Raw genomic sequence first — 23,653 nt, 5'->3', positions numbered from 1 at the left:
GGAGGAAGCGACTGCAGCACACCGAAGTATCAGACAGGTATAGTGGTTTATTCCAGCGAAAAAGAGGACAACGTTTCTGTGGTCTCACACCACCTTGTGACTTGAGAAAGGTGGTGCGAGACCACAGAAACGCTGTCCTCTTTTTTCGCTGGAATAAACCACTATACCTGTCCGATACTTCGGTGTGCTGCAGTCAACTTCCTTCCTCTGCAAATTTTTGGGGTACTCTGGTCGAAAACTAATTTTTTTTTTAATTAACTGGTGCCAGAAAGTTAAACAGAATTGTAAATGAATTCAATATAAAAACCTTAATCCTTCCAGTACTTATTAGCTGCTGTATACTACAGAGGAAGTTCTTTTCTTTTCAAATTTCTTTCCAGTCTGACCACAGTGCTCTCTGCTGACACCTCTGTCCATGTCAGGAACTGTCCAGAGCAGGAGCAAATCCCCATAGCAAACCTCTCCTGCTCTGGACAGTTCCTGACATGGACAGAGGTGTCAGCAGAGAGAGCACTGTGGTCAGGCAGAAAAGAAATTCAAAAAGAAAAGAACTTCCTGTCTAGTATACAGCAGCTAAGTACTGGAAGAATTAAGATTTTTAAATAGAGGTCATTTACAAATCTGTCTAACTTGCTGGCACCAGTTGGATTTAAAAAAAAAATGTTTTCCACCAGAGTACCCCTTTAAAGTGGTTTTGCCACTTATGACCTTCTGTGGACAGGGGATAAGTGTCCAAAGTATTCGATTACAGGTAGGTGAGGGATGACCATTAGGACCACCGCAAGTTCGAAAACTGGACTCTCAAATAAGACTCTGAATAGAGCAGCACTGCGCAGACTCATCTGTCTCTCTATTCATTATCTCAGTCATTCTCAACCAGGGTGCCTCCAGCTGTTGCCAAACTACAACTCCCAGCATTCCCGGACAGCCATAGGCTGTCCGGGCATGCTGGGAGTTGTAGTTTGGCAACAGCTGGAGCCCTGCTGATTGGGAAATATTGATCTATCGGAATGCTATGATAGCCAAGCCTTGTACTCTTTGGTGCCCCCATAGACAACAAATGGAGCCGTTTCATTCAAATGGGAGCTTTAGGAGTCCCATTCTTTAGGTGGTCCCAGCAGTTGTACCACCCCTGCCATCAGACACTTCTCACCTTTCAAGCGGATAGGGGATAAGTGTCCATGATGGCAAAACCTCTTAAGAATATGTCCCAGTGGTTGTAAAAGATCACTCAAAATGGCAAAGGGCACTTGGGCGGTTGCAACAAGATAACTTGTTCTGGCGAACCACGGCCCATGAATTGCATTGTCAGCCATTCATGTCAGTGGCCACAGCAATATCCTGCCCTCAGCCGTTGATTGGATTGGCGGCCATGTGACATCACATCATCATGTATACAAATAGAAGGCAGCAGGACTCTTGGTCAAAAAATGTAGGTTCTTAGCCCACTTTTTTTGATCGATCCGTGACCTTTTTCCGTGTGTTTCTTGAAAATCCCGTCCTCTGGAAAACGGGAGTCCTGTGCTGGAGTGAGGAGGGTAAGAGGGGTTTCTTTTTTTTAATCCCGTCCATGAGCATATATTAAATGGAAGACGATCACCAGAGAACCGCTTTAAATAGTAAGCATGTTTAGCAAATAAAGTGGTCCCTCAACTTACAATGGCCTCAGGTTAAGGTTACAATATTTTCGGTCTCTTCTGGATCATTGTAACTTAAAACCAGACTCAACATACAATGCTACAGACAGTCTAGATCTGTGAAACATGTCAATGGCTGGAAGAACCGACCACTCAGAATGGACTGAACTGACCAATCAAAATATTACTGAAGTGTATGCACTGACTGGTGTCTGGTAGCGCCCCCTACAGTACAGGGAGGTACTACATGCTCTGTACTACTCTTTACCTGTGCCACGGTTAGCTGCTCTTTTGGACACCAGTTAAGGGAGGTTCCACATAGACAGCAGCATGTCCTGGCAAACCATGGCCCTTGTATTACATGGTCAGCCATTCATGTCAATAGCCAACTTGCAATCCTACATGTCTCCAGTAGTGGTCACTGCCCATGATATCAGCTGATCGACAATCAAATGTGGTGGCCCAGTACAGGAGTTGCACCCCTGTACCCTTGCTGTCCTTTCTGGCGGACTCAATTGCAGTGTCCCCTGATTCCCCCCCCCCCCCCCCTTAAGCTGTGTATTATAAATGGTTAATTATACCCTATGTTATCTATTGCATACTTGTCTGTATAATGTTATGTGCCTTTAAATGTTGTTGTCAAGTCTTGTAACCAGGGAAGGTGTCAGTGACCACATGACTTGTGGGTGACCTATAGGACCCCTCCTAAGTCTCCCCATATAAACCCTGGGAGGAGCTAGCTAGTTTCAGTTTAGAGCATGCTGAGGAACAGTCAAGACCTGAGAGAGTGTCTGGTGTCCTGAGGAGACCCAAGACCGACCACGCAGCCACGCTTCTACCAATCCAGTGCCCCACAGGTGAAAGTCAACACCTGGTAAGCTACATACGGGGTGAAGTCTGTCTAGTCAGTCCTAGTCAAGTCAGTCAAGATCAGTCTGTCTAAATTCAGCGTGGGTCTGCAGCAATTAATCCAAGTCCACTACAAGTCCCAGCGAGCCACAAGTCTCTAAAGTCACTGGTCACCTCCTTGGGCCTAACTGAGCTGTAAAGACTATTCCATCTGTCTGCCTCAGTAAAGCTGCAGCTGTTCCGTAACTTGGCGTCGTAGTCATTATTTGCCCCGTGCCTGACCCAGGATACAGCGGCCATACCTTCGGGTGGTGTCACCATGCCCTGGTGTCACGAACACAAGGGGTTAATGCCATCTGCCCCTAGGGTAATAACATCTGCCCTCATCACACCCTCACCACACAAGCTTTATACCCCTCCACATATGGCTCATATCATGCTTATACACCAAACTAAGCCATCCTGAGTTATCTTTAGCGCCTTTAGGAATGGCGCAATGTTTATACCAATCAGGTTCAGTCAAGTAGTTGCATTTGGCCAAATGCCTGATAAACGATGTTTGTTTGTTTTGTGAACTCTTCACCCACATAACAGACAGTAATATCAGGTCCCTCTTCCTGGAATCCGGGATTTCAGCTGGACAAATGTATCTATTATTTTGCCTTTGAGGAAACCAAACCATTTATAGAACACCCACTTGATGCCACCTTCAGCTTGGGTGAATGGTGCAATGGCTCCCAGTTGGAGGACCACTCTACTACCTTTAAGTAATTGAGAAGAAAAGGATGTCCAGCGATCTTACATTGTAGATAAAACTTGTACTTTTACGGAGTCCATTAAAAACGGTACAGTGTAGGTGATAAACATGAACCATGGTCAGCTTTACAGGTTTTGCGGTTGCTCACTTAGTCAACCACAAAGCTGACCATGGTCCATGTTTATTGCCTACAATGTACCTTTTTTTAATGGACTCAATAAAAACCCAAGTTTTATATACACTACGGCTGGACTTCTTTCTCTTCTCATGTTTATGCCACAGCACCGCTGGAGGTCAGTGTGCTCTCAGAGCATCCATTTAGGAGTGGAGCTGAATATTATCTACATGTGATTGGACCTTTTAAGTAGTTGGTAAAATCGGACCCGTACCACACGCATATATGTAACTGAGAATCAAATGTAAAGTAACACATCCAGGAAGTCTATCTATATGGCCCAGATGTATCAAACTGTGTGAGAGAAAAATGGAGGGATTTTCCCACAGCAACCAATCACAGCTCAGCTTTCACTTTACCAAAGCTCGTTATCTGAACTGTGATTGGTCGCTGTGAGAAAATCCCTCCATTTTTCTCTCACATGGGGGGAGATTTATCAAAACCTGTGCAGAGGAAGAGTGGTGCAGTTGCCTATAGCAACCAATCAGATTGCTTCTTTCATTTTCCACAGGCCTCTTTAGAGGCCTGTGGAAAATGAAAGAAGCGATCTGATTGGTTGCTATGGGCAACTGCACCACTCTTCCTCTGCACAGGTTTTGATAAATCTCCCCCATGGTTTGATAAATCTGGGCTCTTATCTTTTAAATAGTACTTTTTAGAAATACTTATAATACATTTGAAATATATTTCACATAATACATCAATTTAGCCCAATTTAGCAATGGCACAATGTTTATAACGGAGTTCAGTCTAGAAGTTCCATTTGGCCAAATGCCTGAAAATAGAGGTACGTTTGCTTTTGAACTGTGTAGGTGGTATTCCAAAAAGTGTAAATGTACTCTCTTCATTATGTTAATACCGCATAAGAAATGTATAATGTAATATGCTACCCATATCGTGCAGGCGTGGAGTCTAATACACTAATAATTCCAAAAAAATCAATAGACTGTGGGCTGGTATTAAAAGGACTTTCCTTCTTGTAGGGAACTGAGCACGGTATAAGATGATGAGACGTACCTTAAAAAGCAAATTATCGTCCTTATGCTCTGCGTACATGGAGGTGAGTCTGTACTGGTTCTCCGTAGTGATGTCAATCCGGTATCCGGTCAGCATGTAGCATACAGTGCGGAATTCATGGATTTTGGTTTGAAACACTTCCCGGAGACGCTGGTTCTTCAGTTCTGCACTCTCCACTTGTTTCTTTAGCTCTGTGACAAAAAAGAGGTCCGATTGAGGCATTTAAAAACACGTAATACATCAAATAAGATAATTATATATATATATATATATATATATATATATATATGCATTTATTCATTTATTTTTACATGACAAAAAGAGTATATATATATATATCTATATCAACAGGAGAATACAGCAGCACACTGCTAGCACAAAGATATAGATGAATCATGAGTATATAGATAAAACAGGAGTATATAGATAGAACATGAAAAGCTATACAGCTGTAATGCAATAAATGAAGATATGAAACTATGAAATTATGAGGTACTTAGCTTGCAAATTTGACGCCAAAATGTATTCTTTGGTTATATATATATGGTGGAGCTTCACACACACACCTTGTTGTGGAGGAAAATCAACAGAGGAAGCTTTTGACTTCATACACCGTCCTCCTATCCCGACCTCCTACACCGTCCTCCTATACCAACCTCCTATCCCATCCTCCTATACCGACCTCCTATCCCATCCTCCTATCCCGTCCTCCTATACCGACCTCCTATCCCGTCCTCCTATACCAACCTCCTATCCCGTCCTCCTATCCCGTCCTCCTATCCCGTCCTCCTATCTCGTCCTCCTATCCCGTCCTCCTATCCCGACCTCCTATCCCGACCTCCTATCCCGTCCTCCTATACCGACCTCCTACACCGTCCTCCTATACCAACCTCCTATCCCATCCTCCTATCCCGACCTCCTATGCCATCCTCCTATCCCGTCCTCCTATACCGACCTCCTATCCCATCCTCCTATCCCGTCCTCCTATACCAACCTCCTATCCCGTCCTCCTATCCCGTCCTCCTATCCCGTCCTCCTATCCCGTCCTCCTATCCCGTCCTCCTATCCCGTCCTCCTATCCCGTCCTCCTATCCCGTCCTCCTATCCCGACCTCCTATCCCGACCTCCTATCCCGTCCTCCTATACCGACCTCCTATCCCATCCTCCTATCCCGTCCTCCTATACCGACCTCCTATCCCATCCTCCTATCCCATCCTTCTATACCGACCTCCTATCCCATCCTCCTATCCCGTCCTCCAATACCGACCTCCTATCCCATCCTCCTATCCCGTCCTCCTATCCCGTCCTCCTATCCCGTCCTCCTATACCGACCTCCTATCCCGTCCTCCTATCCCGACCTCCTATCCCGACCTCCTATCCCGACCTCCTATCCCGACCTCCTATCCCGACCTCCCATCCCGTCCTCATATCCCGACCTGTAATATGTGTACCAGGTATTGAAATATCTCCAGCCGTTTGGAAGTTATGCAGTAACATATATTTCCCATTGACTTGTATGGGACTTTAAACAAAAACCCCGACCCTGGCAAATGGGGGTGAGTAAGGGTTAAATCACCTATCCTATGTTTGTTGTTGACATATAAGTAACATGTGACCATGTTTCATGTTAAAAATCTTTAGCCGTTTGGATGTGATGCTGGAACATACATACACACACACACATTGAGTTATATATATATACACACACACATATATATATATATATATGTGTGTGTTTGTGTGTGTGTATGTGTATGTCTCCACCATAGATTACCAATGAGTATTTAGACCATTAAAAAACCATCACAATCAGCTAACAAATATATATAATTTTTTTATTTATTATGTTTTCTGTCCATCAGCCCATTTTGTGCCCTGTAAAGAAAACAATCCCTGTTGCTATCCTAAAAATGTACCCAAGCAGGTTATGTACCATGGATGAATCTTATAGCCGATTTTGACCTTTTGCAGACTGCAATTGTGATCTTTTTTTTCTTCCTTGCAATAACTAATAAATAATTCTTGACAATAAACAAACTGATCATCCGAGCCTTAAAATAAACTGGTTCCTTCTATTATCATTGAAGATAATGATAATACAGATAACAGTAATACAGTAGTAATAAAGGATATATTATAGGGACGCTGGAGCATTTACTACACGCAGGACGATACGACATGCTATGAGCCTGTGCTAATGACATTAGGGGAAAAAATCTAGATTCCATTATTAGGTGATAGAATTGTCACCATGTTTAAAATAAAATAAGGAAAACCTGTCAAATTCTAAATCTGACAATCTGCAAATCACTTTCCTGGCAGTAGTCTTTCCTGCAGAGCAGCAGCGTCAGATAATATGTGAGGGCTCTTATACTGTAAGGCAGTGTTTCCCAACCAGCGTGCCTCCAGCTGTTGCAAAACTACAACTCCCAGCATGCCCGGACAGCCTTCGGCTGTCCGGGCATGCTGGGAGTTGTAGTTTTGCAACAGCTGGAGGGGCCATTGTTGGGAAACACTGCAGAAAGGTTACAAGGCAGAAAGCCTACAAGTTCCTTCTAATCGCAGTTATTCTTGTCCAGTGCCGAAGGCTGTCTGGGCATGCTGGGAGTTGTAGTTTTGCAACAGCTGGAGGCGCCATTGTTGGGAAACACTGCAGAAAGGTTACAAGGCAGAAAGTCTACAAGTTCCTTCTAATTGCGGCTATTCTTGTCCAGTGCCGAAGGCTGTCTGGGCATGCTGGGAGTTGTAGTTTTGCAACAGCTGGAGGCGCCATTGTTGGGAAACACTGCTGTGAGGTTACAAGGCAGAAAGCCTACAAGTTCCTTCTAATCGTGGCTATTCTTGTCCAGTGCCGAAGGCTGTCCGGGCATGCTGGGAGTTGTAGTTTTGCAACAGCTGGAGGCACTCTGGTTGGGAAACACTGCTGTGAGGTTACAAGGCAGAAAGTCTACAAGTTCCTTCTAATCGTGGCTATTCTTGTCCAGTGCCGAAGGCTGTTCGGGCATGCTGGGAGTTGTAGTTTTGCAACAGCTGGAGGCGCCATTGTTGGGAAACACTGCGGAAAGGTTACAAGGCAGAGGGGATGCAAGATACCAGCAAGGGCAAGCACAAAAGCCCAGTGGGCTACATACAGGGACCCCATTCATTTTAATAATCTGACCGGCTAATTTTTAGACAGTATCCAGTTTATGAATTGGGCTGAAAGCCGTGGTCTGCTGCATTTTCTGGTTCAAAATACATGTATGGTTGAAAAATTACCAGACTAAAATCACTAGCTGACTTCGTTTGGCACATTAAAGGGGTATTCCAGAAAAAATAAAAATTAATTATATATCAACTGGCTCCAGAAAGTTAAACAGATTTGTAAATTACTTCTATTAAAAAAATCTTAACCCTTCCAATAATTATCAGCTGCTGAAGTTGAGTTGTTCTTTTCTGTCTGACAACAGTGCTCTCTGCTGACATATCTGTCTGTCTCGGGAACTGCACAGAGTAGGAGGTTTGTTATGTGGATTTGCTTCTACTCTGGACAGTTCCCGAGACACGTGTCATCAGAGAGCACTTAGACAGAAAAGAACAACTCAACTTCAGCAGCTCATTAGTACTGAAAGGATTAAGATGTTTTAATAGAAGTAATTTACAAATCTGTTTAACTTTCTGGAGCGAGTAGTTTTTTCCTGGATAACCTCTTTAAGTCAATCATTCTCATGCCAGGGGGAATCAGGAGGGATAGCTGTTCGGCAATACATTTGGGAAGGAATTTTTATTTGGTTATTTACACACAAGAATTGGGAAGCTAACTTACACATCTGGGGGGGGGGGGGGGGGGGAGATTTATCAAAACCTGTCCAGAGGGAACGTTGCTGAGTTGCCCATAGCAACCAATCAGATCGCTTCTTTCATATTTTTCAGGCCTTTTAAAAAAATGAAAGAAGCGATCTGATTGGTTGCTATGGGCAACTCAACAACTCTTCCTCTGGACTACATAAATCTCCCCTGGGGTTTCTGATCTGAAAGGAATGGTATTCCAGGACATGACGCTTCTCTCCCAGTAGAGGTGTTCTATCACAGACCACTTCAATTAGGAGGTGGCAGGCAAAAAGGGCTGTTGTAACTGGGGCCCAGTGGTTGATACTTCTTGGAGGCAATGGGGTTTATTTACTAACGTGATCCCAACTCTTTTTTTTCGGGTGTTGCGCCAAATTGTGTCGCACGTTCCATGCTACAACAATTTGCGACAAAAAAACAAAACCCTCCATAAAAAAAAAAAAAAAAAAAACACCCCGAAAAGTGGATGTGACCATGGGGAAAGTGGGCGTGGTCCCGACAAAAGAGGCGTGTCCATGACAGTTTTGAAAAAAATCCCAACATATTTACTAAGGTTTCCACAAAAAATGTGTTGGATTTGAGCTGAGGAAAACCCTACAGATCAGAAGAGTTGTAAAAAAAAAAAAAAAAAAAAAAAAAAAAAATGCAAAACATAGGGAAAAGTGCAAAATGAAGGGAAGCCTTAGTAAATACCTTGGGAAAATACCTGTCGGAAATCAAAACTCACAAAGAAAACACTCCACTCTTAGTGAATAAACCCCATTGTGTTTACTTTTTTGCAGACTGTTAATGAGAGAACTGTAGCTAGTCTCCAGATAGAAAAAAAACATTAATGTGGCACTCACCAGTAATGGGAAAAGCTTCTTTATTCAACAATAGATGCTTGACACAACATGCAGCGGGGAGACAGACAGCAGTGCACTCCACAGAGTGTCCCTGCTGTCTTTGTCTCTCCCCGTTGCATGTTGTGTCAAGCATGTACTGCTGAATAAAGAAGCTTTTCCTGTTACTGGTGAGTGCCACATTAATGTTTTTCTATCTGAAGACTTAATGTGCTAACTGCCTGTACCGAGCACCATCATAGTAACTGAAAACATGCATGGACTGGCAGTATTGGCAGACTTCCACTGAACCACAGCCCCTGGTGTTTGTAGTGCCAGATTGTATACTTTCTTTACTTGGTTGGTGCTATAGGATTAAAAGAATTTGTCAACCAGTGACACTTACATGCCCCTCTTTTGGCTCAGATGTCAATAGTTGGAGAGGCCCAGGCACCAACATGGAACGACTGGTGACGCTCTGTTCTAGAGGTTCTGAGTATAAAGCTTTGAGCAGGCGTGCTCTACTGCTGGTAAGCAATACAATTTTATTTCTTCCTACTTGCTAACCAACTCAATTAAGAATCTTTAACAGAGACGGAAATTAATAGTTAATTAGACAGATGGATGTGTCGCTTACTCTCCAGCAGGAAACCTGGAAATCAATCTCGCCGTACAAAGGGCAGAAAGTCATCAACAATTTAGGGATATTTATTAGCTTTAGTATAACTGAAAATGGTCTCCATCAGTATCCGTAAATGGGTTATCTTCGGAATCATTTTCTTACCAAAAGTCATGAAAGGCTGCTATTAGCTGATATAAAAGAACTTGGAATGTTTTTTGCTTCCATGTATGCCGCCTCCCCATGGTTCTTCTGCTAACTCCTGCTGCTGTTGGTTCTGGGTAGAACCTGTATCCTCCCCCCCTCTGGGATTAGACAATTGTGGTGTCCCGGCACCGTATTTCATACTGTGCCTTGGATATTAGTCCCCAAAGTTAGAGTCCCTAGGACTGTCGGGGTTCGCTTTCCTCATTTGACCCCTAGTCACCCCTTAGTCACTTAATATTTGTAAATATTATCTATCTAAATAAATGTATATGGTAATACTCACTGTTTTAGCGTCGCAGAACCTGCGGGTCATGTGACCGGGTTGCAGAACTCTATGTTTTTTGTTAAAGGACCTTTGGTGGTTTTGAACATGTGATCAGGTGAGTGACAGCTGATTGGACCAATCCAAAACGGCTCAGCCCCTGCCCATATAAGGGAGCTGCAGCCATTAATCGCTCTCTTGTTCCTGTGCTGCCAAGCAAGCAGCATCATTGCTCTTGGGTTGCTGACTCTGGACGAGGTAGGACCTCCGCAGATTACAAGACAAATTACTAGGCCCAAAGCCATGCGGCTTAGGCCTGAGCTCGAGACGGATAGTTCTTACAATTCCCCGCTATCTCCGCAAGACCTCAGTACCTAATCTAACCCCTAAATTCAGCAGATCTATGCAAATACGATCCTCCTAATCAAAAGGGAACTTTCCGGTCCTTAGCATCTGTCAATCACTGCTGTGCTGTTTGTAAAGACTCTTATCTGGACTGTTAGCGTTACTGCATATACAGAAAATCTTCAGTAAAGATTCCTGCAAGTTTTAAGTTCAGCACTGCTGTGGACAATCTATTTATTCTACACTCACCTATAGCTCTTGGGAAGGGTGGTGATAGGCCCAGCATCACTACAGAGTTTTAACCCCTCACCCTGGCGTCACGAGTGACAAGTATTAACAGCGCCCTTTATTATACAGAACCGCAACACCCCAATTACCCTACATCACCCCACAAGGCTTTCCCCATAGTGCTTCACCACACAATATTGTCCAGTGTTTCCCAGTGTGCCTCTGAACGTGTGTGTCCACCAGCACTCAGCTCTGTAGGTGGACATGCACACCGCTCTATGCAGTGAACACCAGGTGGCGTCATACTATCTATGTAAGTGTCAGAAGTCTTCATTGCATCTTGGAAGGCAAGCCTTCTTCTATTTTAGAATTTAAACAATATATATATTAAATAACACAGGTTAGCGAACATGTGATGTCATCTTCACGCTAGGAACCAGAAGGCAGTGGTGCGGCACAAGATACTGACGATTACCCAGACAATGGGCACCTGATTGCAAAAGAGGAAAATTGACCATTACGCACTTCAGTCACAATAGCAGATGAGCTCCGCAAATGGCAATAATTGTATGGAAGATGTAGATTTAGTCATCCTTTCATTGCCGTACTTAAAAGGAACTAGATGAATCAAATGGTAATAATATAAACCCTACGCAACATTTACCATTATTAAGAGACGCGTTCGCAATTCATCAAACGAGCCACATGTTTCTGTTGTAAACAAACCAATGTCACTCACACAGTTAAATCTAAAAACTAAGCATTTAGTTCATATGTAGATTCAAGTCATACATTAAAATACAGTGATCCCTCAAGTTACAATATTAATCGGTTCCAGGACGACCATTGTATGTTGAGACCATTATATGTTGAGACCTTAACTCTATGGAAACCTGGTAATTGGTTCTGAAGCCACCAAAATGTCATCCAAAAAATAGGAAAAAGTGAGGAATAAAGAAAAATAAGTAGATAACTAATACAGATAAAGCAAATCCTTATATATAAAAGTAATAAAGATCTGCTGGGAGCTGTAATCACTGTCTATGTCAGTGTTTTCCAAGCAGGGAGCCTCCAGCTGTTGCAAAACTACAACTCCCAGCATGCTGGGAGTTGTAGTTTTGAAACAGCTGGGGGCACCCTGCTTGGGAAACACTGGTCTATGTAGAGGACAGGAGCTTCTTCTTGGGTCCTGTACAGTACACAAAGTCCTAAAAAAGTAATGGAGCCTCCCTCACCTGGTGTCCAAAGGAGCAGATAACCCTGGTACAGGTAAGGAGTACAGAACATGTAATACCTCCCTGTACTGGCGCTACCAGACACCAGTCAGTGCATGCACTTCAGTAATACAGATGTTTTACCAGTAAAATGCCCATTCTGATTGGTCGGTTCTTCCGGCCAGTGACACGCTTCACAGATCCGGACTGTCTGTACATTGTATGTTGAGTCTGGTTTCAACTTACGATGGTCCAGAAAAGACCATTGTATGTTGAAACTATTGTATGTTGAGGCCATTGTAAGTTGAGGGATCACTGTATACTAAAAAGTATTTCCTCTCTTTCTAGGTTTAACAGGGATCGTTGCATCGCACTATAGGGCGCTCATGGTTTTGCTCCCTAAAAATAGAACCTCCAAAGATGTTACCTCCTGATGGCTTCTAATGACATCTCAGAAGAAGTGGACTTTACCTTTAACTGCTGGTGAAATCTTTCCTAAGAAGAATCTGTTCTTCACTATACATTATCTATTCTGTACAAGGTTCTAAGCTTCTACAGATGGAACCAAGCCTCCCATAAATATCTCCTTTCTTTCATGATTTCCAATATAACTGAGTAAATTCCTATTTCTGTACAAACTCCAAGCTAATCAATACATTTATACGCTTTACTAACTTCCCAGGGACTTTCTACTGACCACGCTAAAGCTGCGTAATCTTAAAACAAAAGAAGGGAATTAAAAGCAAAGGAGTGCCGTAAAACACAGTGGCCACATTGGTAGGGTAAGTAATATTTCACAGCTGTCATCGGATGGACTGGATTTAATAGATCTCAAAAAGCTGATGGTATAAAATTACATTTTTTAAGGCAATGAAACTGGGTAGGAGTCAATAGTTTCTCTAAGGAAACAGGAAGACCTGAGCTATCCTTGACCTAAGCGAAGGATAGGCCAACAACATATTTCCAGAAGACCCCCATTAAGACAACTCTGGGAGCCATTGCTGACACAACGATATTTACGAAAACCCTTATAATTTACCAAAATAATACTTCTCTCTTACTATGCTGTGTTACTAGAGTCCTCAGACATGAAGAGATGGTTTTATTTCTCCTACCACATAGGACCACTCTCAATGGTCAGAAAGCGGATGCAAAGAAAGTTGTGCATCTAGGAGGGCTCAATATGATCACTCATTACTTATTATTAGATTCTGTGTGCAAAGAATGGCTGCATAGAACTTTTCTGGGACTAGAGAATCTAGACCCAATGGTATTATCAGAAAGGAAGGGTGGACTTGTCCGCTGTGCAGGCGACCATCCAAAGAGCCCCGCCAAAAATTCACTATGTAAACAATTCCAAAAAAATAGGAGACTACGGATCAATTCAAAGGTGTTATTTTATTGGTTTCCCAACATGCAACGTTTCGGCTTCATTAGCCTTGGTCAAGCAATGCTTTACAAAGGCTAATGTAGGCGAAACTTTGCATGTTGGGGAACCAATAAAACATCAGCTTTGAATTAATACAGAGTCTCCGTTTTCGGTGCTGTGACCGTGGAATTGTTTACTTCATTGTATTATCAATTTCAGGTTCAGAACAACTATTGTCTAGAAAGATCTAACACAAATGATCATACTATGAAAGAGTATTCTGTTGTTTATTGGTTGCTTTTGTGAAAGAAAGGGTCAATAGTGTAGAAAAACAGTAGACGTTAGAACGGCTGGTTCACTGGGCAGTTTTCTAGGAAAATCCCCCTAAAGACAGATAATAGAACCGTCAGCTATGCGAGTAACTAGATGGAGCTGAATTGAGGAATATCAGACACATCAATGTTCACAGGAACCCCATTGTTTATTAGGACAATTCTGCTCCTGCTTAATCCGTTGTGAGAGTCTTCAGAAATTAAGAGATTGTTTTATTTCTTCCACTTGAAAACATGTCAAGTGTAAGGAGGGCTCATTATCCTTTCATTTGTATGTTACCTCGCCAGTAACGGAATTGATCGCTACCAGATATCAATGTATTGACTGTTTTCTATGACTGCTCGGAGAATAGAGTCGTCCTCATTACACCGCTTCCTTAATTTCAAGCTATTGACATTATTAACTACATGAATGTGTGTCTAATCTTGCGTGGTGCTCCATCAGTCAAATGAATATGAGGTATACAAAGCGTGAAAACTGAACGTCTGAAAACCTGACACAATAGAGTCAAACATTGGGATGAATATTTACTGCCGGTTCTTGGATTGGCCAATTGGTAAGATGGTTTTTCAATGGCATATGTATAAGGTTCTGTCTGGGATGCTTCACTGGGCTTTGAAGGTAGACAACCAATAAGCTACCAATATTTGCCACCCATATGAAATTGGTGGATTTGAGCCACCCATGAATGCTAGTAGTAAACATCAATGCTCAGTAAAATCAGCTAATCCTGCACACTTGTAGGTTGCCAAAGATGGCTCGCCATAAATTCTCAATTGACGATAAATTTGGCAGGCCAAGGAACTATTGCAATCTTGTGGAGACATTCCTGGGAAACACTTGGAGGGAGATTTATAAAGGGATTTAAGCAGCTTTTTTTGCTTACAAATGTTGCTCAAAAAGTCGCACGTGCGCCTAAGCAATTTTTTGTGCAACTTTTGTGGGTAAGCAAAAAATTCCAATCTGCCCTACCTAAGCTAATTTTCAGTCTTTACTTTGCAGTGGTTCAGGATTTATCATTGCGAAAGTCGCACGTAAGCAAATTAAAGTCGCAAACCCCCTTCAAAGATTCACAAGTGTAAGCAGGGTCAGACCTGGCTTACAAACTTGCCTATGACAGCATTTTCAAAAAGTCGCACAAGAAGTCTCAGGTGAGACTTTTTTGTGTGACTTTTTTTAACTTTCATTTTCACAGGCACGGTGGGACGAGCGGGTAGGAGATGTACAGGAGGATGACATGCTTGTCACCCACCCGTACATCTCCCGCTAACACTACTACAACTCCCAGCATGTCCTTACTGTATGGACATGCTGGGAATTTTAGTTGGGCAGAACGGGGGGAGTGTGTTAGATGGGCGGGCGGATGACAAACTTGTAGTCATGCAGTGGGGGCAGGTCACAAGCTTGTCACATCTCCACCCAGCCCTGCTGCATGACTAGAACTCCCATTATGTCCTTACTGTAAGGGCATGCTGGTAGTTGTAGTCATGTGGTGCAATGAAATGGTTAACGAGGGCTTGTAAGGGAGTGTTTTTTTTTGGAATAACATTTTTTTAAAGATTTTTATTTATTCATTTTTATTTACTTTACAGGCTTAGTAGTGGAAGCTGCCTTACAGACAGAATCATTACTAAGCCGGGCTTAGCGTTAGCACCACAAACAGCTAGCGCTAACCCCCAATTATTACCCCAGTACCGCCTAGGCCTAGGAATATGGCATTCCTAGGCTGTAATAGGCTGGCATTATTTAGGCTGGGGAGGGCCAGTAACAATGGTCCTTGCCCACCCTGGTAACATCAGGCTTGGTTGGTATTTGGCTGAGAATGAAAATATAGGCAACCCTATGGTTATTTTTCCCCATAAATAATTAAATTATAAAAAAAAAATGCATAGGGTTCCCTGTATTTTTATTCTCATCCAGATACCAACCAAACAGCAACAGCCTAACATTACCAGGGTGGGCGAGGACCATTGTTACTGGCCCTAATCAGCCTAAATAACGCCAGCCAGTTATCGCCTAGGCCCAGGAGCGCCATTTTTGATGCTCTGGGCCTGTTGGTACCGGCTCTTCCCGGCACCCCTGTGGCGGTGAGTACCGGGGTAATAATCGGGGGGTTAGCGCTGACTGTTTTTGGGGCTAACGCTAAGCCTGGCTTAGTAATGGATTCTGTCTAAGTCCCTACTAAGCCTGTAAAGTAAATAAAAAAATAGCCCTTGTTACAAAATGTTGTTAATATTAAACAAAAAAATGCTGGTCATTGTAGTCCACCAAATCTGAAGTAGCCCACAGAATACACGGATTTGAAATGAAAAGAAAAAAAAAAAAAAAAAGAAAAAAATGGGTTAGCACATTTAGGGGGGGAAAAGTGGTAAAAAAAAGTCATAAACACAATTTCTTTTGCTTATGTGTGCTAAGAAAATCGTATTCCAAAGTTATTTTTTTTGTTTTTTGCTCATATGAGCCAAATGTATCAACCCCCTGTGATAGTATAAGAACTTTGTCACACATAAGCAAAACTAAAGCAAAAAAAAAATAAATAAATGCCTACAGAACTCGCTTACCAAAGCAAACAATGATACATGTCCCCCCATGGTGCGTGTGGGTGAGCATTTTTAAGATGAAAAATGGCAGGTAAGCCATGAAAGGCAACACGTGTGGCTGCTGGATGCCCTGCACATATCGTTGAGTGTCCCTTGTATAACGACTAGGGGAGAAAGGGCCACCTGTGTCTGGACAGTGGACAAAGAAACTGTGGGAGCTTTCTGTGCTTGTCAGTAGATCAAATGATCCTCTCTATTGTTGGTCTGTCTAGGCCATCCACAGCCTGTTTAATCCGTGCATGCTGTCACGTAACCACTATTTCCAACACCTCCTAACAGCTTGGTTAGAATGGTGTAGATTGCTGCAATTTGTCAAAACAAGCATTCTGTTTTTCTCAGTCCAATAATGTGACCTATTCCAAAGTCTTAGAGGCCAGTCAACGATCTCTCACCAAGAGGAACACTACCCAAAAGTAGCCACTGAGAGCCTTTTTTTTTTATAGAGCAGGAGGGGAAGCACATTTACGACGTCTTGTGGCAAGACTTATGTCTTACTTTTTTTTTTCAATAAAATTTTCTCTATTTTCAGAGAGTACAATAAAAAGGTTGCTAAGAATTAGAAAAAACATGGTTGCTTCATTCCAAAAACGTGAAGCGTCACACATGTCCAGTGGCTATGTTTGGTATTGTGGCTCAACCCCATTTGCTTCCATGGAGGTGAGCGGCAATAGCAGACACAAACCAGCTGTAACGAAAGTGAAGTTCATCTAGAATGGACTACTGTTCACAAAACCTTGAGGGTTGCAATGTGACCCTATGCACACAGACATGACATTTGTGGCCTCTTGTCCCTTGCCGTAGTGAAAAAACCTTAGACCACCCTACTGTTGGAATGCTAGGGGCAAGCCCATCTGCCAAGTTATCTTACTAGATGGACATATTCTTACTCTTAGTCTTTCTATAGTCTTTTCCATTGCAAAGAATGGAATATTTTGAAGAAAATGTTACAGAAATACTAGCATGGTAACGTCCTGACTCCCAAGAACTGCCTGACCTCCTCCGCAGGACACTTTCACCTTTTTCCGGCCCAAATACAATTCTGCCTTAAACAATTTACAATTTCTGAACATTATTTTTTCTCCTGTGGATGAAATGCTGAACTTGACAGTAATATTTGGTATCGACCGCAACAACTAAACAAGAGGCAAAAATATAAAGTCATTGACAGGGAGAAGATGAACATTGTGTCCCAGCACCAGTGCGGATATAAGCGGGCTAATCCAGACACATAATTGGTGGCCTCTCGCAGACAATGCTGCCCATACATGGTGTTTCGCAGCTGTTGTTCTGTCACTGTGTCTGGGTCATTCAGCCCTCACCCTAGCCCACCAATCCTTCTTCTATGAGTAATCTCACAGCAAACAGTTTGGTCTGAGGCGCCGGCTTTTTGGATACAACACAGAAACTGAATGCTTCCATTTTTTTCTTTTATCTGCTTTAACACGGGCTCCTCTGATCTGGTGCCTAGTATATATATATCTCAATGAAAAAAAGAAAACTGGCGGCTTGCAAGTAATGGCAACATGTGCCCAGAAAACATGACGAACAGACGAGATTTGACATTTTAGGTTTATTGCTTTTTTTAAAAATATTAAACAATAATTAAAAAAAACATCAAAATCAACATGCTGTTCATAGGTTTATATACTGATGTAGCAGGGCTGAGTTTGTTATTTAAAGGGATTTTCCACTTAGGAATTGACATGATCATTGTATCATTAAAATGTTTTATCATTCTAATAAACATTGAGGGGATTATTCAAAACTTACCGTATATACTCGAGTATAAGCCGACCCGAATATAAGCCGAGGCCCCTAATTTCCCCCCAAAAACCCAGGAAAAGTTATTGACTCGACTATAAGCCTAGGGTGGGAAATACATCATCCCCCCCATGTCATCATCCTCCCCTGCCTTCATCCAGACCCCCGTCATTAACAACCCCGTCGTCATCATCCCCCGCCCCCTTCATCATCACCGCCAGTCAATCCCTTCATTAGTGGTCTTCAACCTGCGGACCTCCAGATGTTGCAAAACTACATCTCCCAGCATGCCCGGACAGCCGATGGCTGTCCGGGCATGCTGGGAGTTGTAGTTTTGAAACATCTGGAGGTCCGCAGGTTGAAGACCACTGCAGCCTTCGTCATCATCCAGACCCCCTTTAGTTTTCTACTCACCTCCCCTCGGTGGGAAGGAAGGGCGAGCTGGTCCAGGCCATCTATGCTGCAGGGACCATCTGGTGGGGAGGGTTAGTCGTTCCGGGCTGTCCATCTTCACCAGGATGCCCTCTTCTCGGCTTCGGGGCTGGCCCCGGACTAGTGACGTTACCTTGACGACGACACACGGACATCTGCTGCGCACGGACGTCCCTGTGCGTCGTCGTTAAGGCAACGTCACTAGTCCGGGACGGGCCCGGAGTAGAGAAGAGGGCATCCTGGTGAAGATGGACAGCCCAGAACGACTAACCCTCCCCACCGGACTGTCTCTGCAGCATAGATGGCCTGGACCAGCTCACCCTTCCTTCTCACGGAGGGGAGGTGAGTAGAAAACTAAAAGGGGGGGGGGGGTCTGGATGATGACGAAGGCCTTGTGGCCTTCAACCTGCGGACCTCCAGATGTTTCAAAACTACAACTCCCATAATGCCCGGACAGCCGATGGCTGTCCGGGCATGCTGGGAGTTTTAGTTTTGCAACATCTGGAGGTCCGCAGGTTGAAGACCAATGAGAAGGGATTGACAGGCAGAGAGTTCACTCGAGTATAAGCCGAGGGGGGTGTTTACAGCACAAAAAATTGTGCTGAAAAACTCGGCTTATACTCGAGTATATACGGTAATTGTAATCTTTGTGGCAATTTTTACCGAGCTTGGCGTGAACCACACACAAAAAGTAGCACAAAAATCACACTACATTTTTGTAGGAGTTTACCAGATGCACTCCAGTTTTGCAAAAGTAGACAAGGTGTGGAACTGCAACATTACCACATTAACTGGAGAAATATTTCACCTACCTCAAGACGCATTTCTCTTTCAGCATGTTAAAAATCTTTAAACATGTCCCAGTTTCCTCACATTTCCAATAAGAGCAACACAGCCACATGGGCAAAATACCCCGTTGTGCATGCTCAGAGAGATACTTCCCCTAAGTTTCATGAAATCATAAGGGTCTCATCGCCCAGACTCCATCTAGGAAAAAGTTCTACTAGGTTACAATGAAAGGTCAAAAGATTTCTGAAACCACAGGTACACTTTATGAATTCTAGGAGGGTGTATAACTATGTCATAAAAGTGGCTCCAAAAAAGATGGTTTCATTAAGAAGCCAAAGATTGGAGAGGACTGCTTTAGAGGATAGCATCCACTTTGCACCAATAAATAACCAGTCAGTATCTCCTGTGAAACAGTGACAGGAATGGTGATCGGGGATGGCTATAGTCCCCCAATATACATGTGCTATGTGAACACCAGGTTTCAGGAAGCACATATCCTAACCCGGAAAAGCTGGGTAACAAATGGGGAACATAGGAGATAGTTAAAATCCTTGGTGAGACTTAGCTTGCTAGGGAGTTTGGTGATTCCTGTTATTGGGCCTATATTTTTATGGGTTGAAAGGCAGGTTTGGTAGTGGGGCCTTTCATCCCCTTTCAAGTCAGCACAGGTGCTGAAGCCGACTAATACTGGGCTTACAATGGTGTAACCAAGTCTGCACTGGGAGGCTATGGATTTAAATTGGAGTCCTGAGGTTTACAGCCTAAACAAGGGACATTTACCTTAAGTGAGTAATACATTTCTGGTGACTGTTGAAAGGTAGTAAGCCACCTGCATAAAGAGGGAAGATTTTGTGTAGTTAACGCTAAAAAAGCAAGATTGATTTTGTGGTTTTTTTTCGGTGCCTGAAGTTAAAGTCTGTATTTGATTTGTCACTGAAAAATAAAAACAGAAGAAGCTCTGTTTAAACGTTACTTATCTCTGACTGCTATTTTGCCCCTTTTTGACTGGTTCTATGGAGCAAATCTCCTTATAGATGTTTGGTATAAACATTCACAAAGGTATTATACTCCCCTCATACTAAAATTTAAAGAAGATCAAAGCCAACAGAGAGGCAGCCCCAGAGAGAACAGGGCCCAGGACTATTGACAGCTGGTTCTGTATTATGCATGTCTAACGTATTATTCTTTTATTTGACTCTTCACCAAACTATATAATTCAATACTCATGTTTGGCGTTGCGTTTCATGCCTCATTGAATATTCTAGAACACTATCCACATTTCTGTGCAACCTTGGGTTATATTCTGTGCTGCCAGATGTTTAATTATATGTTGGAACCTAGTGTTTTGGAAACAGAGCGTCTTGCATTATAAAAGCCACATTACAGAAACATACTAATAACAAACTATGGATCCACAAGGGTAAATGGACCAGATTAGAAAAAAATAAATAAAAAAGGCACAAAAATATCTGGAAATTTCTTTGACAAAAACTAAGTTTGTTATGGAATGGCTAAAGGCTTAAAAAAAACAAAAAAAATAAAAATAAAATTTGTTATATCAAAAACAATTGAGAAAGATTTTGGAAATCTCATCCACTTTTCTGTTCTGTAAATGTTGCCTATTCTGTGTATTAAAAGCGGTAAAATAGTAAAATCTGGCATATTTGGCTGTACCCATCACATACTTAACAGATATGGTTCCCGGGCTGCCTCTGGTTACCGTTGAGCAGCTTAGTCCGTTATCCGGATGATGGCCCTTAATTTCTCTTCACTAGTGTTCCTTGCCTGTGCTTTGTGACTTGACCTGACCCCTGTCTGTGACCTGGTCTTGCCTTTTGCCTTCTGATGTTGTAACATGCTACTCTTTAGATTAAATACAAAGAAGAGGGAAGGCACACCTATAATGCAATGTCCAAATGTGGGCAGGACCTGCGGGATGCACGTACGTAGGTGACGTATCATATATATAGCAAATGAAATGAGGTATAGTGCACTCAACGCTCAGTCCGTAGTCAGCCGCTATCAAAGCCGGTCCAGGGTAGCGGGATCACGCTGTGTGGTGCGGAGCGCTCAGAGGCGATGCCGACATTTCGCGCATACAGACGCGCTTCGTCTGGCCTCTGAGACAGAGGCCGGACGAAGCGCGTCTGTATGCGCGAAATGTCGGCATCGCCTCCGAGCGCTCCGCACCACACGGCGTGATCCCGCTACCCTAGACCGGCTTTGATAGCGGCTGACTACGGACTGAGCAGTGAGTGCACTATACCTCATTTCATTTGTGCTACTCTTTAGGTTTGCTCCGGACTCAGCCTCTGATTCTGTTGTGCACTGCCCTCTTGGTTTCTAAATAGTCCCTGGGTAAACCCTTGTATACTGCTTCTGTACTTTTAAACAGATATTAGATCTGGCTCACTCCAAATATATAGCACCTACTCCTAGCTTACCATCAACCCTCCAACACCCAAAGGAGGAAAAAATGTCAAGTAAGTGAACACCCAGCAACAAATGACTCCCCCCACCCAGGGCTGCCATTAGCCGAACCGTCCTCACAGTGTGCCCAACAATAAAACAGGACATACATGATCCCAGCTGGCCCTCATGGCTGGTCTGCGGCTTCAATTGTCAGCGGCTGCTCATCCAGGGCTGGAACTCGGACCGGGTTAATTCATGAGTGAGACGCTGGAGGGGTGAGCAGCACTATGTGCCAATGGATATATGTTCCGATTTCAGAACTTATAGAGACTATCTGGATATATGACCTATTGCATAGTGTATATATATATATATATATATATATATATATATATATATGGAAGGGAGCACATACGAAAGACTGTGCATGGTTATGCACTTTACTGCAGTGGTTATATAGTACATGTGAACACAGTTTTAGCAAACTGCACTATGGGCATATTTAAGGTCCTTAATTTGACACAGTACATTAGTTTTACTATCATTAGGCTCACTGACAATGTATTTTTGTATGTATACTGTCAGAGTTCTAGGTGTCGTTTAAGTACTTATAAGGCAGCATTCACATTATACATTTTTTTAGCTATTATGATATGTACCTAGTTGTATGGGGCTACACCCACAATTGCAGATATTTGTTTAGGCTCATAAGGGGTGACTCCCTATTCTGTCTTATAGATAGAGAGGACCTGATTGGTGAACCCCGGTCCCCTAAGATGTTAACTGAACAGACATTTTCTTCATGAGGCAACCCCATTAATGGTTTAGCGCTTACACTTATTACTGAGTAAATGGAGAGCTGTACAAATCCATGCTCCTCCTAGTTGAGCAATATGAAATCAGTATTTTGACTGTCACGAATTTGTACCCCCATAAACTAATAGTAGGGTAACAAAGTTCTTTAGAATTACTCTCCAGGTATATCTTTTAATGCTTTCTAGCAGCTTTTATCAGGCTAAAAAATGCTTTATAAGACAGCCAGCAACAGTCGGATAGGCGTGGTTGTGATCAGCGTCCGCCACACCTATCTCCTGTATGTCATCGCTAGGACCGCTGTGTGATTGGTCCCAGCACATAGGCCCCTGTATTATCCTTATCTGTGGCAGCAAACATACAAATGTATAAGTAAAACAAGTGCCCGTTCAATTTACAATGCCCATTCTCATATTAGGTTACAGTGCCGTTACAGCAGGTTAGTTTGCATAGCAAGCGGTAGAGCATTACGCTGCGCACTGGGGACGGGAGCGAGCACTTGCTATGAAAACTAGCAACCCACAGCAAACTAACCCCCTGTGATGGCACTGTAACCTAATAGGAGAATAGGAGAACGGGCACTTGTTTTACTTATATATTTGTATGTTTGCCGCCACAGATAAGGAAAATAAAGGGGCCTATCACACAGCGGTTCTAGTGATGACATACAGGAGATAGGCGTGGCGGGCGCGGGCCATAGCCACACCTATCCGACTGTTGCTGGCTGTCTTATAAAGCATTTTTTTAGCCTGATAAAAGCTGCTAGAAAGCAGTAAAAGGTATACCTGGAGAGTAATTCTAAAGAACTTTGTTACCCTACTATTAGTTTATAGGGGTACAGATTTGTGACAGTTGCGCTTTAAAAAAAGAAAACAAAATTATACAGTTTTCAAAAGTGGACTAAAGGCAAATTGGTTCTCCAATTATTATGGGCCAAAAAATCAGACAAAGAAAACTCTAGTTATCATCCACCTATAGTAGACATAATAGCTAAATCTACCTAGCCATACAGCAAAACCTTCTGCTACTGTCGTATTTCTCGGCTGAAGACAGTGAAAGCTGAAGGGGTTGGGAGGCTGTAATAGTGTCCATAATGGCTAACAGCCACTTCGGCCAGAAACCAATAAAGTGTGTAGAATTTCTAACAACTTGTCAGCAGAGAACACTTCAATGACCTGAGTTACT

At 42.9% G+C, this 23,653-nt stretch overlaps 1 protein-coding gene across 3 annotated transcripts in view; it reads right to left on the bottom strand.

Annotated features, from left to right (window-relative positions):
• The window catches only part of MAD1L1 (mitotic arrest deficient 1 like 1), a 790,601-nt gene that overhangs the window by 167,624 nt on the left and 599,324 nt on the right, over positions 1 to 23,653 (bottom strand). For all 3 annotated transcript variants that reach the window (XM_056535643.1, XM_056535644.1, XM_056535642.1), the window contains exon 17: positions 4,436 to 4,626. In XM_056535643.1, the coding sequence (XP_056391618.1) occupies positions 4,436 to 4,626 (191 nt within the window). The remainder of the gene's footprint in view (positions 1 to 4,435; positions 4,627 to 23,653) is intronic.

The sequence above is a fragment of the Hyla sarda genome, chromosome 8 (genome assembly GCF_029499605.1).
Source record: "Hyla sarda isolate aHylSar1 chromosome 8, aHylSar1.hap1, whole genome shotgun sequence".
NCBI classification, from domain to species: Eukaryota; Metazoa; Chordata; class Amphibia; order Anura; family Hylidae; genus Hyla; species Hyla sarda.
The sequence above is the reverse complement of the archived record's forward strand: the minus strand, read 5'-3'. Positions and strand labels throughout refer to the sequence as shown.